Here is a 17624-nt window from a genome sequence, read left to right on the forward strand (position 1 = left end):
ATTTGCACCAAATCCTTTATAAGGAAGTGCTTCTAGCACTATGGTGTAAATTGTTACTATTTTTTACAGACTGTCTACGCATGTTTTTCTTTGTATAAAATAATTGAATCTTATACAATCAAACCAGGAACCAGGATTTTAGTCTTTTGTGAGGAGGCTGGACATGAACAGCTGGTGATTCTGATTTCAGGTCCAGTACTCAACCTATTTAAGTAGAAGAACAACCTCGGTTGAACAGTCTTAGATAGTTTTTTTAGAACTGAGCTGCAGCCCACTATTTAACAAACCTCTGTGGAAGAGAGGGCATTTGATGTTAAAATCATCTTCCAGATCAGACTGAGGCAGTAACAGGCTAGTGTTTATACACTGGGTATGCTGGAAACCAGGAGTCTGCAGGGCCACAGGTTGTAAATTCTGAGCTGGAGAGCCATATGTGTGCAGTTTGGATTTAGATGCCCTATTAATCCTAGAAAGCTAGAGCTTGGCATACCCCAGTAATGAGCTCATACAGATCCTCCTACAGTTTAGTTACCCTGTACCTTCTAGTCTTAGCTAGCTATGTCTCTCCACGTAACACTGGGCTTGCTCTTTTCAATGCTGGTGATCATACAGAGTTATAGGTTGCCAACATATACCAGGCTGGATGGGGCTGTAAGCAACCTGGGCTAGTGGGATGTGGTATAGGGGTTGAAAGTAGATGAGATTTAACGTCCCTTCCAACCTGAGCCATTCTATGACTTAGTTCTGTTTTTGTTTTTGTTTTTTTTTCAGCTAGTCTTATTTCAGCACATAAAGAGTATGTTGGTACTTTATCTGAAGTAGCTAAGTGGATAAAGTAAATATTTTAACTAAATAATAATGTTTGGGTTTCTTTCTCAATCATTTGCATAATTATACTGAGCTAGTGCAAATCAGTTAGACAAACCCTAAAAAGATCATTAAAAAAATTAAACTGAGTAGGCAACAACTGAGTTTTCTAGGCATAATATTTCTGAGCAGGGTATTTTGAAGAGATTTTAACGATGTTAGAACTACCTAGATGAGAAGAGGACTTCAATTTTTAATCCTTCAGCCTTTAATCTGAATTCATGTGCATAAAACAGCTCTGTGAATTTAAAGATAAACACATAATTTGGTGGTTTTAGAATTGGATCTCATTGCTTTCTGTATTTTTTGCACCTTTATACCATAGCTATTTCTTTTTGAGATTGTTATTTAGTCAAGAGAGAATTGTAACTTATCTGTGGTTTTAATCATCTATTATTTCCTCAGAAATTACTTCTTTTCCAAGAAAGGCTGTAAACAAATCCATTTCTTTAGTAAGTCTAGGTATGAGATATTATATTTGAATTGTTAAGACCGTATTGTAAGCTTGTCTTTTTCCATTTGTTACTTTCAAAGAATCAAAGCACAGAAAACAGTTTCCTTTTGGAATTGTATTTCAGAATATTTGAAACAAATCTGGCTTTTTTTTATTGTGGTTTTTTTTGTTGTTTTTGTTTTTGTTTTTGTTTTTTTAATTCATGAGAAGACCTTTCCTTTTGTCAAGAGTGTGCATGCTGGTTTATTATAACAGAAGAAGGTGTTGCTGAATTCTTATAGTTGTTTCACAATCATTTATACCAGAATAATGTAGTGAATTGAGAGATTATTCAGGAGACATAGATGTCTGATGCTTCATTATGACTCTTCCGGTAGTGAAGGAAGTGTGTGATGTGAGTTCAGGGTATTTTTGTTGTTGGCATCCTGAGTTCTGCAAATAGGGATGGACTGGCTGCATTCTTGCTTGTAAAAGTACTGGAATGTACACATTCAGTCCTGATGTGATTACTTAAAAAGAGGAGAAAGAGGAAGCACGGGTTAATAAATACAAGGTTAATTGGTATAGTTCTAGAAGAGAGCCTCTCAGTGGTTAGTTAGCTAGAAAGCATACAACTGGAAAATCCAATAACAAAAGCTTAATTGACTACATGCACAAACAGTTAAGATTATTTATTTATTTATTTAGAATCACAGGTTTAATCTTCTCTATGTAGTAAATCCATTGAATTACTAGAACTGAATAAATCTATTGTAGCATGGCTAGCATCAGGATACCAGATTTAAAGGGGCGTGTCTTTGGTAAATATTAGTAGCCAGAAAAAGGAGCCCTTGGAGATTTTTGTGGGTGGAGGATCTCTGTAGGAGCCTCAATTGGTGTCTCCGTGTGAGTACAGATAAAAAATGAATAGATTAGCCCCAGTGATTTTGTTAGTTTTATCTTACTAGCTTAGTAAGTAGATCTTGCTAGCTTACGGACATTTAAAGAAGGACAGAATTTAACAAATACATCTTTAGAATTTCTAAAGATTAAAAAAAAAAACAAAAAAACCACTAAGCCCCATTCCCATTCTTCTTTGTTTCCAGAACACCACAGAATTCCTGCTTTGGAAGAGGCAAGTTGGTTGCTGGGGAACATCAACCAGACTGGGTACTTCAGAGTTAATTATGATATTAGGAATTGGAGGCTGCTGATTAATCAGCTGACAAGGAACCATGAGGTAAGCTCTTCTTCTCAACCCTAAAATTTGCTTTGATATGTGAACTTTCATTATTTTATCACCCTAAATGGTTCCATTTTTCTGGTTGCTCCTCATAGGTTATCTCTGTCAGCGATCGAGCAGGCTTGATCGATGATGCATTCAATCTAGCCAGGTATGTTTGCTTGCAGATAATCTATCTTCATACACATTCCTGCAACAAATCATGCAATCACTAACTCAGCAGTAGAGTGTGTTTTGAAGTTAAATATGTTTTAAATGCACTTTTGTTCTTTTCCTTTGTGTGTGTCTGTGTGTGTAGTGCATAAATGTGGTGTGGTGTGTAGCACATTCAGTGCACTTCATCAATAATTGCTGTAGGGTATTTCCCAGTCTGGAGAGGTCTGATCAATTTTGCACCTAGTTCAATTTAACACTTGGGAAGTAAATAATCACCTTCCACTTTCTCAAATGAACAAGGAATGAGTTTTGTTTTGTTTTTTTTTTTTCCTTTTGTTTTCTCCCTAAAGCTCCCTCCCTTTTTTTTTTTTCTTTTTTCTTTTTTCTTCCTTCTAAGTGACCCTTTTGCTGTATTTTACTTATGTTGGAAAGCACCTTCAAGCTCCAGAAGTTTGTTGTTTTTTTCTTTTGCTTTGACTTATGGTGTTATATCATTTTCCCAATATCTTTCTTTTCTTGTAATCCCTTTTTCTATGTGACGTTTTTCACATGGAATGGAAAGTCAGAGTTTGGATGATTGTTTCTGGAATTCATACAGCTTTTTGTGTTTTATTATGACTAGAGTTATGTAGATTAACAAAGTGTTGGTTAATGCTTTCTTTATGAACTGAGGCAATTGAATCATCCCTGTTTTGAACTTAAAACATTCAGTGTGTTGGTAGTCAAAGTGAAAATGAAATAAAAGTAGAAAAACTTTTCAAACTTTGAGATTATAGAGATTCCTGGGAAGACTTCATCAAAAAAGTGCTGTGATGTCAAAGTCTGTGTAAGAAGAATTCCTGATATGACTATCTTTTGTGTTTACTCGTATTTATAGACATATTTGGGCAGGAGTGTAAAAGAATTAGCAGGATGGAGGTACATTTCAGCAGAAATGATCATCAGATTTTTGAGATTCAGGCACAGTGTCACACAAATTATGGCTCTGTGATGTTTCAGCTTCTTTGCAGTAAAGAATAGTTGTGTGCCCTATCACTCCGTTCTTGCTGCCAGTCTGGCCTGAATATATGACATAAACTTGTGATTAGCCCTTATTTAACAGTCTGGCAATGTAGTAGAGAAGAAGGCATCACAGGGAGAAGATGAGCAACCTTTTTCTTTTTGCACTGATCTTCATTCTCGTCTTGTAGCTTCTTCAGCAGTGCTACATGTTTAGAAGTAGGTCTCCATTTCAGTGTACAGTGGACTGTGATCCATGTACTCCTTGGCTAGAAGAATACTACAGAATATTCCAAAATACCTAAAAATACCTAGAGTGTTGGAAAAACTGATATGTGCTCAGCAATGCAACAGTCTCTTCCAGTTTATGTTTTGTGGTTTTTGTTTTTTTCTTAAATTCTTAACTTTGGCACCTCAGAGCTGATTTTCATCTAATAAAGCTGATGTAATTTATGGTTGTACAGAATCAGTGTGCAGCTTTCTTCTTTTTCCGTGAACTGAATGCAATCAGATGTGATTTTACTTCACAGAAAATCTAAGCACTGAAACCCATTTCTGAAGCTGATTCTTGTAGGTTGAGCTTTTCCTTCTGAGTACTGAGCCAGTGCTCTCGGATGTCTTCTTCATGAAACACAGAGATGAGGTCTTGATTAATGTTGCAACCTGCATAATCTGGCCAAATTTTCCTACCTAAAAAACACCCAGACACAGATAAGAAGCTCATTCCCAACCTGCTTTCCAAAGCACTTTGATGATAATACTGGATCACAGTGTATTTTTTTCACAGGTAGTTTTGTGAGAACACTGTGAGTTTGTTCACAAGATTTCACATTGTAAAAGCTTGACATTCTGTTTTCAGTGTTGAGCTGCAGTGGTCATCTACTGCATTTGTTAATCACACACCATGGAAAAGAATCAGTTGTACTAAATATTTGCACTGTATACCCATATGTATCTGTAGTTAAACAGTTGTACCCTTCTAACAGGGATACACAGATAGATCACTGCTTCTTTAAATTTTTGGCCAGACTCCTGTCACTAATACTATCTTGAATATACATCTCACAAGCCAGTCTTGCTGTCACAGAATTGGCTGAAGTAGAGCTGTAGAGATGCATGTTTGCAACTGGTAAATTTATAGGCAGTATTCAAAGGGTAGCAGTAAGTTACGTAGACCTAAACTTGGCATGTAGGCTGTATGCTAATCTTCTTTTGCTTCTTTCATCTATTTATTTGTTTTCATTTCCCCTCTCTGAGACAAAGAAAGACCAGGGACAGACCTACTCCTTGCTTTATCATCTCTAGCAGGATGAGAGAGGTGCTAAGAGTGTAAAGAGTCTTTTGGGACAGGCCTAGATAGCAGAGCACCTCTGGGAATATGAAAGCATGTGTGGAAGTTCTTGTGGGGGCAAATGGCAAGGCATCATATACTGTGCTGCAGTACAGTGCATTGGCCTCTTTGTGTCAGATGCTCAGCAATGTTCCAAAACAAGCTCTGAGGACTATCTAAATGACACTAACACTCAGTTTCCTCAAAAAGTCCATGTTCAGAAGGCCACCATTCGCCTAAGAGCAGCCTACCTTTTACTCTTGGCTGCAAGGCACTGTGCTGAAAGTCGCTTTGCTTTTTTGTCAGAGCAGAGCCATGCTTTGGATGTTACCTGCCCTGTAGATGCAGCACTGATTCAATCTAGTGTCTGATGAACAGAGTGTGTCTTTCCCTCTCCATATAATGTTATGTGATAGGGAGATTAAACACAGACAATTGTCTCTGACTGCAACATGTGAAAAGGTGAGTAACCTTATTGACCAGGCACAGAGGAAGTAATTGGTAGTTTAGACCTGACTTTGAAGAAGTCTGCTGTTTTTAGGCTAATTCTGTCCTCTGATGTAGTCCCTAGTGGTACAGATATGTTATCTTCTTGTCTACCTCTATAAACATAGACATTTTGAGAGAGGAGAGAGCTCTGAAATGTATACTTTTATATTATTCCCTAGATATTATTTCCCTAGATATTATTTTCAACGATGAAAGAATGTATAAGTGAAAATGTAACTTCTTAAATGAGTTTATGTCCCTTTTAAAACAGTTTCCAATGCAAGCAGTTTTTTTTTGGTTTTTTTTTTTTGTTTTTTTTGTTTTTTTTTGTTTTGTTTTACTGTATTAAATTACTGTTAAATTAAATTATTGTTTTACTGTATTTCTTTATACAGTATCTTTATACAGTATTCTGTATCCCTGTACTTAAGGATTTCTTAAGTACTCCCTGTTGTGCTGTTGAACTTGATAATGTCCACAGCAGAAAGGTTCAACTCTAATCTTCCAATGTCCTAGTAAGATAAGTCCTAATGTAGTATTTCTATATACTATTAATGCAAATTGATTTTGTTTCTGAAACATGTACCTGTCTTATCTTTAGTAAAACATTAAGATCTGGAAAAAGCTGAAAAAATATAATGTATTTTGAGCACACTTAAATTTTTTTTTTTTTTTCCAAAAGATATGTTTGATTTTATTCCTCCAAAATGCTGATTATCCACTTATTGTCCAGCATAGTGATTTCTCAAAAATAAGTATAAATTCATTGATAACTTCAAGGAATATTTTAAGTTCTATACATTTAATTTCCCAAACTTTTGTCCATTTTCTATGTAAATATATTCCTTCTTTCTTCTCGGTGTATTTTGCTTCCATAAAATCAATCAAGTAGAGTTGAACTGAATAATAACAACAAAAGAAAGCTACAGCTTGCCCACTGTGTTTGAATTCTCATGAACTTGTTTGCTTTTTCAAATGTTTTAAATGTAATTCTGCTCTCAGCTGTAGTGCATACGTGCACCCTGAGGATCTGGAGTTCTGTATGCAGCTTTGGCAGTAACTTCACTTAGGGAAATATATGCCCAAAATTCTTGAGCTGGAACAGAACCTTAGCACTGTCTCTTTCCTTCCTACTGTCAGTCCTTTATCTTTTTGGAATGTTTTGTATGAGATTTCAGAACAGTTTGAAATGATGTTGATTGTATTAATTGAGTTGGGTTTATTGATAGTAGACTGATATGGCCAGAAAACAAACGGAACTGTATATTTCCTCCGAGCTTTGATTGAGCAAAAGTAGCATCACAGGAAGGAGTTTCTTGAGAGTGTGAATAATGCTGTCAGGTAGTCCTGTCTTTCTCCTTCCCTGGAGTAGGGTATCAGTGAATATGTGAGATGGGGTGCTTCTCACTTTACTTTAGACATCCCAAATGTAGACCTGTAAATCTGAGGTCATCATCCTGCACTGCACTGACAGATAATGGAGAGAAATGTGCACTTGACCTCTTGAAGCCACTTAATACAGAATTAAATAAATTACCCTCCTGATGTCCACAGCATTGTGCCACACCTAGTACTTATTTGCAGAGCTCTACATTTTCGTATTCACTTTCACTCATTAAATTGGTTGAATTAATCCATTGTTATGTCAAAGAAATACATCTGGTTTTATTCAGCGCTTATCAGTGTTGAATCAGATGATCAGATGTGAATGTGGATAACTATTTTACTCTCATTTCAAATATTGCTCCTTCCTGTCTGGAAGAAACCACCTGTACTGTCCCTTGAAACCCAATGTGTATCTAATACCCTTCTTTCCTGCTTGCTTACAGTCATGTTAAGGTGATAGCTGCTTGGTTTGCAGGACGGTTTCTCAGGAATGAGGATATGATGCTGACAGTCTACCTTGCTATTGATCAGTATCCTGCCTTCTGTTCTGCCACTGAAGAGACTGTGTGGTTATTTGGATACTCAGGTTTTTCTGGCAGTTCAAATTGCCTAGTGACAGTGTGGAATATGCCAACTCATTGATTGCATACTAACACAGGCCAGAGATAAAATTTGGTGGTAAATTTTGTGTATTTCTTATCAGTATTTCTTAAGTGGATTCATGAAAAATCATGGAGTGGTGCTGTTAACTAATTGTTCTTCTGCTGCAGGGTTTCTTCATTGCCCATGCAGGTTTTTTTCCTGGCATTCAGTTCTGAGAGCCCTTTTTGAGCATTAGAGAAGAGCAGTGAAAACCTGTATGTCCTTGATCAACATAGAGCAGAGGACAACAAAACATAGTATCTATGTAACCGAGGGATAGGAAAATTGTGTGACAGGGACTCAGTGTTTGAGGAAGTAGGTGGGTAAATTAGTAAAAGTGAGGAAAGGCTGCTCTTATTGGCAGAGTGAGAAACAGCCTGTCCATACTGCATTTCTGCCTGTTTCATAGCTTATGAGGAGAGGGAGCTATTGTTTATCCAGTCTAAGTTCTTTTTAGGACATCAAGCCTGCTCTTGTAGACTCCACAAATAAAAAGAGTGATGTCAGAAGTAAGCAATGACAAAAAAACACACCTTCAGACAAATTACCTGCGAACTAAAGAGCCTTCCTTTTTGCTTGGCTTTCATGAAAGTTCCTCTTAGAATCTTACTCACCAGACTATCAAGAGCCTGGTGCAGGTAGGTAATAAGTTATGATGATGGTTTTCCTGCTTTTAATCAGTTCCAGGCTTGCTTCTTTTCAAGTTCTGATTTCTGCTAGCTCTAGAAAACCAAAGTCTGAGGGCAAGGGAAAGGACAGTGTCAACCTAACGTTCAGATCAAAATCCAGATTCTCTAACTTAAAACAAATTTGCCTTTAACAGGTGAGGTATTTGAGTACAAGGTTGGTTGCAGAAGTAAAATGAAGAAATAAACTACAACAGTATGACCAGCATTCATACAGAAGCAACTGCTGACAAGTGGACTTCCTGACTGTAGTTATCGTGTAACTTAATCTCTAATTTGTATGATCCAATTCATATGAAAGCATACGAATCCACAATTCTCACTGATAAATTTGAAGAATATTCTCTTGAAGAGGGAAGTGATTGTCACTCTTTACACTGTACTGGTTCAGCATCTCCTTGAGCACCGTGTACAGTTTGGGCACCCCAGTACAAAAGGGATGTAAACTATTGAGGGGTGTCCAAAGCAGGGATACAAAGATGGTGAAAGTTCTGGAGGACAAGGTGTAGGAGGAGCAGCTGAGGTTCTTCAGTGTGCTCAGCCCGAAGCTGAGGGGAGGTCTCATGGCGGCTGCAGCGCCTCACAGGGAGCTCTGCTCTGTGTGACAGCGGCAGGGTCCGAGGGAGCAGCATGGAGCTGTACCGGGGTAGGGGCAAGTTAGATGTAAAAGAAAGTTCTTCACCAGAGGGTGGTGGGCATGGAACAGGCTGCCCAGGGCAGTGGGCACAGTCTGAGACTGCCAGATATCAACAAGTGTTTGGACAATGCTCTCAGATATGGGTTTGATTTTTAGATTGTCCTATGTGGAATTAGGAGTTGGATTTGATGGTCCTTGTGAATCCCTTCCAACTCAAGATATTCAGTGATTCTATGATTCTATTAAATATGTGCATGTCAAAATTAATGATGTTCATTGTCATTTTCCACAGTTAATATGTCATTTATGGTAGCATTTGTAGCAAGTCTTCCAGCACATCTAGCATAATTAGTTCCATGCTACACTTGATTATGTTACTTAAAGTCCTGTTCAGTGTAATGTCAGGAAAAGTCAAGGCATTGGAGGCCACATTTAAAACTCTGGGTCTAGATAACAAGTAGGCAACAAAGACAGAAGTTCTCATCTAGCCTAAGTACTGTACTTCAAATTGTTTCCAAATTTCAACAGCCATATCTGGGGTTATTGACCTTCTTTGACTTGGGTCATTCATAAACAATCATATAGAGTTCATTTAAATGAATAAACTGTGCAATTTAACTCCAGCCCTCATTACTATTCCTGATATCATTTGCTGGTAATTCAACACAGAAAAACAACAGATACGTTAAGTAGCTCCCTTAATTAGTGCCTCTGAGTACTAGTTAATGGAGCAAGTATTAGATTGATAGTTTGCATCATGCTTGATTAATACTGGTATAGACTTAGTATTTTAATAGATAAGGCCTCATTGAAATTATTTTAGCAGATACTATTCTTTTTCTTTTCACTGTCATGAGAATTTTAGTGATGGTTCTACACATGAGCTTGATTTAGATGTTTTCCTACAAGATTTGTTCTTAGTTTTCCTTTGATATAAATATTCTCTCAGTGAACCATAGCAGTTGTACCTTTCTTGGAGAAAATAGAAAGCCACAAATGCTTTAAGTTAGCCTTCATTCATTCCATATGCTGTGTATCCACCCGTATGTTCTTTGACTTATCACAGCCTTGATATCTGCTTTACATGGATATACACTTTTCAGCTTACATTTGCATATGTTTATAAAAGAGGAATCAGACTGATTCTTGACAGTAAGCATTCTAAAAGTGAGTTCTGTTAGTGGAGTTATGTATCATTTTTGCATCTGATTTTCTTGTGTAGATAAGAGCAGTGCAGTGAATTGTACAACACATTTCAGGGAATCACTGGCCCTGCAAGAGCATTCTGCAGAATACAATAACCTATTGAGAGCAGCTGAAGATGTCGAATAAGTCTTTGGTACACACAAAAGAGAATCTGTAGATCTCAGTTCTGTGCAGAAAGCTTAGTGTAGTGGGTAGGTCTGGGTGTAACATGCATCTATCCTGTAGAATTGGGTGATGTGGTTAATCCACATTCCAACAAAATGTGCCTAAGACTCGATTATTCCTTGTACACTATAGCAATAATTTTGTCCTATAACCTATGCTAACCCTGTCCTTAGCAGAAGACCAGGACAAACTCTTTCAGGAAAACATGAAAGCAGTTTCAAGGGTGTGCAAGAATTATTTTTAGCTGCTGGCTGTCAGCCTGTTGTCTTTTCAACTCACACTCTTGGTCTATTCAAGATGCTTGCTGAAATTAGCTTGATATGGGTGTATTCATGTTGCAGTGCAGATGCTATGGAGTATTGCATAATGACAGCAGAGGGGAACAGTCTGTGAAATCTGCTTTGGGAGGGTTAATCAAAACAGTTCTGTATTGCACTTTCAGAGAATGCTCAGTTTGGTGTTTCAGGTTGAACAAGGAAGGTGGCGTGAGCTTGTTGAAGGCTTCTTAGCAACTTTGGGTAGTGGAAAGAGGGGGCTGAAAAACACAAATATAATGTGTGTGTTTGTGATGCAGTCTGAGTCTTTGTCCATCCTCACAACTTCTGCCATTCTTTGGGAACTCTGTTGTCCCCTTCTTAGTTGTGTTTGTTCCCTGTGCTCTGCTCTCATCTATAACACCCGTTTTTTTTTTTCCTCTAGGAGTGTTCATTGCCTTTCCCCACCTCCTTCATTTCTGCTCTTATGATAAGAAGCTTTTTTCCCTTCTCCTAGAATTCCATTACTTTCTGACCAGAGCAGAGAGCAAGAGATTCTGCTTCTCCTTGTGACAGGAAGATGAAAGTGCCAGTCTAAATATCCTGTCCTTTCCCTTTTAAACAGCACCAACAAAGGCAGTACAAATTAGAACTAACTTTTCTAGCTAGAGAGGTCTATCATAAGTAAACAAAAATCTGGCAACTTAGTCTGCTGACCGCTTTGTCTGCAGTTTAGAGCTCAGAGCCTGTGCTACTTTCTGGGCTCACCCAGTTACACTATGCCAGTGTTGTTATCGTCTGGAAGAGGTTTCATCTTTGGCAATATATGCTCTGTCTGCTTGGCAAAACATATCCAAGTAGCTGCCAGGATACACTTCTGAACTGAAAGTGCAGGTTGTACTTTCCAAGTTTTTTGGTTACCATTTGGTGATTTTATAAAAGCAGTTTTTGAAAGTGTATGCTAGGATTTATTGGTAGCTCGCGTAGAAGATTTAAGTTCTTTTTTCTCAGTAAAAAGTAACGCTTCAGAATTAATGTTGTACGAGTTTGTCTTTATCACATTTGGCTAGAATTGTATTTTCCCCTAAGTAAAGCAGTAAATGGAAGGACTGTGTTAAGAGCAATGCTCTGGATGGAGGCTAGAGAAATCTCAGGTGCTGTTTCTGCTGAGGAATTGTTAGGTGACCTTGGTAAAATAACTTAAACTGTTTGTGCATCAGTTTTCTCTCTGTAAAACGAAGATAAGAGAGTAGGTGAGGGGCTATAAGAATTTCATGGACTCTTTTATTATAAGTATGCTTTTAGAGAATTGCTTTTACAGAAATAATATACAACTGTGTAGATATTCTGGCAAACAAAATTCAGATTGTATGTTTGTTTTCAAGATCACACCATTGTATTTTTCATAAGAACATCCTGGCTTTTAAACACAAATTTCACTTGGATGATTAGTACACAAATTGTAAACATTAGAACAGGAAGGAAAAAGAGATATGAGAGATGTGGTTGGTGCACAATAATAAATGAATTGAATTCTGAATGTGCTCAGACATGCTTTTATTGCTCACTGATAACTGTAGAAGGGCTGTTTCATTGTACCCCCCAAAAAATTGTGAAATAAATAACACTTTTAATAACCAAGTCATCTGAAAATGACTTCCACCAGCTCCTGAAATATATTCAAATTTCATCAATTAATTTAAGTGACAGACACACCCACAAAATCAGGTTTTGGCAGTGATGAATAATGTGACATTATCCAACTTACTGCAAAGTGTAAGTTTGTTGGCTGTAAGATCATCCCTTTTTATTTTGTACTCCTCCTCTGCTTCAATTCTTTTATTTTATTTTATTTTTTATTTTTTATTTTTATTTTTTCCATATGGAAAAGAAGAGGAAAGAAGAGTTACTAAGCCCAATCTGAGAATTTTTAGTTGTTATATTTTTACAAATACTGGCTTTCAAAGGTGTGGGTTTTTCTTTTCCTTTTTTTCTCTCTTTTTGACAAAGGTGATTAATTAAAATTAACAGTAGCTTTCACTTATGTGGCAATTCTAAATCTATGAAATATAATTTAAACCATGTGATTGCACTGATAATTGCATTGAATTAGAACTATTCTATTCAGGATGCTTAAAATGCTCTTATGTGAAGCTGAATGCCACTTGAAAAGTCCTGAAATATTATGCATGTAAGAAAACATAATAATAAGCATGCTTCACTTAACATTGTCATACTTTCTGAATCCTTTGATGTTAGAGAGGTTGAATGCTGATTAAATTTAGCACTTACAGTGACTTTGTAAGCCAAATGGTGCTGTTGTACTTATCAAAGAGCAGATGTGTTTTCTTGTCCTGTTTATGTGGAAGACCACAGCTGGTAAAAATCATAATGTCTCCATTATGCCACTTTAGATGTCTTAGAAAAGCAGAGTCTTCATCAGGACCTAAGTCAGCCCAGCACTGGGAGTGAAAGATGATGCTTTTATTCTCAAAGTCCTTTGGCCCATTTTACAGGTTGCTCATCAGCTTTCTATGCAAAAGCATTATTTTTCCAGCTTTCTTTCCTGAATATGGATGACAGGTGTCTCTAGCATTTTAATCTTTGAATTTCCAGACTTTTAGAAGTGGAAGGTGACATATGTGAATTTGGGAGTTCATATCCTGAATACATCAATAGGGGCACCAGTCCTTGGTACTTCCAGAACAAATGAATAAGGTTAGAAAAAGCCAAATAGAGTTATGTTTCTCAGTGCTTAAACTAATCCAGACACTTGACCTTAAAGGAATGAGTCAGTGAATTAGAGTCTGACTTATTTTGAAATACCCTGTTGTGGGTTAATGAATATATCCAGTTATTCATACATTGCATATGCGCAGAAATGTAACTGAAGTTAATCTGAGTTGCACATCTATGTTCTGAAGAGCTGCATTTTTTTGCTCTTTAAAATTATCCAAACAGAAAGCTAGTCATATATTATTTCATAGGAAACAGATGATGCAGGGTGAGGTTTAAACCAGTGGCAAGTAAATCACTTCATTTCCATTGTTTCAACAACGTCGACCAGTTTGCTGCCAGCTTGGATTTTCTAATTTTGATTTAAAAGCAAGATTTATAATGGCTTTGTTTGGCGATGGGACTAAGGGATTGATGGTGCACGCGCATGTGGGATTCTCATCACTGTAAGGCAACACTGTCGTTTCTGTGACAGAGTCTGTTTGACTGGTGCTGGATTTATGATAGAAATAATTCAGAACAGAGTAATAATTTTCCCTTGGCAATTACACTACCATTTGGTACTTTGTCCCTAAGGGGAAAACGAATGTGCTGGGATCTGTCCATAAGTTCAGCGGCTCAGTGTAAAGAACAAATCAAGGTCAAAATGCAGCTGAATACACACTGATGTTTCGTAATATAGTCTAGCACTCTAGCTTTTATCTGACTTGGTAAGTGCTCGTGGAGCTTAAAGATTATTTTGGATTGGTGTAGGATTTTTAGTGGGATATTTTTTTGATGAATATTTCATTATCACATTCATTGCTTTCTATTCATTGTCTTTTTTTTCTTTATAGTAATGGTCACTGTAGCAGTTTCTTCAATGTAAGCAGAATTGTAGCTTGTTCAAGGGTTGGTACTTATGATATTGTATAACGTCCTACACAACTTTATATTCATATTACTTTTGAGAGGTCTTTGTCTGTCTCTGCTCTTGTCATAAAATTAGGGAATAACCTTTTTACCACAATTTGTCTGCAGCCTCTTTAGGCTTGAAAAACTTCTGGGCCAGGATTCTTTTCTAGAGATAATTTTTATAATGACTAAAACAGATTTCTCTGCTTGCCCATGTTCTAGTTCCCCTCTTTAGTTCATCAGGAAAAAGTGAAATCCAGGAACATGGATGTTGAGACAAATGTAATGTTTTGCCAAGTTTCTAACTGGTGCTAAAGTTTTTTGCAACAGTGGCTGCAGAAAGGTTGACATGCTGTTAAATTGTTGGTTAAGGACAGTTACATAAAGGGCGATAAAACAACCAAGTGTCTCAAATGTAATCATTTTTGTCAAATTCTGCTTTCATTGGCATGTTTTTTACATGACTCAGTACAAAGAAGTCTGGCTTAGAGCTTGTAGAGGTTTTTTTTCTAAATATGGGTTCTTCTCTGTGTGATCAGTGATGCCAATCAGAAACGTCTAATCTAGAATGCGGTAAAGATTTCAGCTTTTTATGTTTTACAGTGAAGTTACTTAAATAGAAATTTTAGAACATGTGCATGTGTCTGCTAATACTTTTCCATGAAGACTTATTGGGAGAAGGACCAGAATTAAAATATCACCATGCCATTGGGAAGAGGAATGCCAAAATTGTAGTGCTTCTAGGATATCAATCACTAGAGGCATATAGAAACAAAGTTAAATTACTTACAGGAATGGCATTGCTAAAAACCTGCCTTGGCATGGAAGGGACTAGATGAGTTTCTAATGTTATTATTTCCAACATTTTCATTCCAGATGTAGCTTTGTAAAATTTTTAGCTTTGACTTGAGAAATGCTTAACCTGAATATTAGTTTGCATTCAGACACTGTTTATAAATCAGCAGTAAGTTTTGACTGTTTCATATGCTGCATGCTTGCAATGACTATCCTAAATTTCTTTGTAGAATTTTGAAATTGTTTTTAGATTTGTGCTTGCTAAGATTCTCAGGTGTCTGCTTGAGAGACCTGGAGAAACAGTATGGTGTCTCAGACCAGTAAGTCTGTGGTGTTTATGTATGTTACTTGGTTTTGGTACAGCTTATAATCAATTATTTCTTGAGTGACAGATGGTTTCTCTGCTTTCTTCTAACATGGATAGACACATCTTATTGCTCTGGTCCATTTGGTAGGCAGTATCTGATGGTACTTCTGCTGGACTTTAAGGACAACAGTACGATAGCTAAAAGGACATGAGATAAATCAGGATTTTTGCCACTGGTGTTCCACTGACACTGATGGAAAAGACTGATAAATCAAGCTGCATGTGTAAAGTGAAAAACTTAATGTAGGATATTTGCTACCTTTGAGTAAATGATACCAGACATTTATATGACAGGAAAATGATTTTACATTTTTCCCCTGATGGGAAAGTTGCTACCATTACTTTTCTTTTTGTTGCAATGATAATTGTTAAACATTCTGTTAAAAATTTATACAGGTCTGAATATGAGTTTGCAGAGAAATGTAGAACAGGCTCATTCTGTATTCTGCCTTCTTTCTTCATCTTTGTTGTATCCTGCTCCATAAATGAGACAAGTGTTTTCAATTAGCAGTTGTCAGCCAGTTTGTCACAAGTCCTGTGACTTTCATTCCTTTGACCATTCCCTCCTACTTTACCAGGGACAAATGTCTTGCTTTTGCTGTCTGGATTCTACATAACCATTTTTGAAACTATTTCACTATTCGCAGATAGTGAAGGAGATTCCTAGAAGAGTATCAGGACACCTTGGCTATTTGATGAATTTGCCACTGCTCAAGTCAGACAGGATGTCTTGCTGGATTCGTGTCTCCAGGGGAAGGGGAGTCTTGAAATCAATGTTAGTGCCAGACAAACTTTTGATGTAAAGAATGTGATTATACAAAAATACAAAGCTTGAGAAATAGCTGCTCGGTTTCGTGAAGATTCAGAATCATAGTATCGTAGAATGGTTTGGATTGGGAGGGACCTTTAAGATCCTCTGATTCCAATCCCCTGCTATAGGCAGGGACACCTCCTTCTAGACCAGATTGCTCACAGCCCCACTCTGCCTGGCCTTGAATGCCTCCAGGGAGGGGGCATCCTCAGCCTTACTAGGAAACCTGTTCCAGCATTTCACCACCCTCACAGTAAAGAATCTCTTCCTGATATCTAGGCTAAATCTACCCTCTTCCAGCTTATAACCACTTTTTCTTGTCCTGTTGCTGCATGCACTTTTAAAAAGTCCCTTCCCAGTTTTCCTGTATGCCCCCTTCAGGTACAGGAAGGCCACTATATGGTCCTCCTGGAGCTCTCTCTTCTTGAAGCTGAAGAGCGCCAGCTCTCCCAGCCTGTCCTAATTGGGAAGGTGCTCCAGTCCTCTGATCATCTTTGTGGCCCTCCTCCGGATTCCCTGCAACATCTCCATGTCCTTCTTGCATTGGGAGCTCCAGAACTGGATGCAGTATTTCAGGTGGGGTCCTCTAAGAGCAGAGGGACAGAATCACCTCCCCTGACCTACTGGTCACTGGAGCTTTGACCGGTTCCTATCTTCTGCTGAGCTGTTTGCTGTGGATGTCCTGTTGCCACTAGGATAGCGCACACAGCTCCTAGATCTGTGATTTTGATTTTACGACTTCTGAACTTTAAGAAATGTTATATATTACTTCTAAGGTTTAGTGTGATCTTCTTTTACCCTGTTTTCTAATCTATGAATGCCAAAAATTAGCAGTGTTTGAGTTTGACCCAACTGTTACTAAACTCCTTCCATTTTTTTGAATAACAATCTTCCTCAAACATTTTAAGCTGTAGTATACATTAAAGGTTTTATGGCATAGATGTTATATCCTACATTTTGCACAAAAAGCCAGACAGTTTGTGCATTTATCACAAGTTCTTTTTAGAAACTATTCAATGGCAAATAAAGTGGCAAAGAAATGTATTCAGAATGGAATGCCCATGATCAGGACTTAGTGGCTGAGGCTAAAAATATTGGACTGTCACAATTTTCTGTTCTTCTAAATGTGTTGGCATGTCTTCCACAGGAACATTCTCTTAACATTAATTCTGTTCATCTGGGAAGTTGATTTTATAATATTGTGCATAGGTGTTTTTCAAGAGTCAAGCACATGAAGAGAAGGAAAATGGTGAGATGACAAAAGCAGCAGTTTCGAATGTAAATAGGGTGTGTAGCATAAGCTTAGAATGACTGATTAGGAAAACCAAATCTCATGAATAAGTAATAGATCTCTGAGTTCAATGAATTTTTTTCTTTATGGAGAAGTTAAACTTACAAAGAAAAGGAAATAATCTGTATCTTTTGCAATGATGATTCCCCTTTTGTGATTCACATAGAGAATCTCATCTTAGGCCTGATCCTAAATGACCATTAGTGCAGCTATAATAAACATATATGTGTTTATTTC

General features: G+C 37.3%; 1 protein-coding gene across 2 annotated transcripts in view; it reads left to right on the forward strand.

Annotated features, from left to right (window-relative positions):
- TRHDE (thyrotropin releasing hormone degrading enzyme) overlaps positions 1-17624 on the forward strand; it is a 206266-nt gene that overhangs the window by 160705 nt on the left and 27937 nt on the right. For both annotated transcript variants that reach the window (XR_014942404.1, XM_015855777.3), the window contains 2 exons: positions 2407-2540; positions 2639-2694. Coding sequence is in view for 1 of the 2 variants with exons in the window: in XM_015855777.3 (XP_015711263.1) it covers positions 2407-2540; positions 2639-2694 (190 nt within the window). In the remaining variant the exon portion in view is untranslated. The remainder of the gene's footprint in view (positions 1-2406; positions 2541-2638; positions 2695-17624) is intronic.

Source organism: Coturnix japonica, chromosome 1 (assembly GCF_054131305.1).
Source record: "Coturnix japonica strain WE chromosome 1, WE-NBRP24, whole genome shotgun sequence".
Lineage (NCBI taxonomy): Eukaryota > Metazoa > Chordata > Aves > Galliformes > Phasianidae > Coturnix > Coturnix japonica.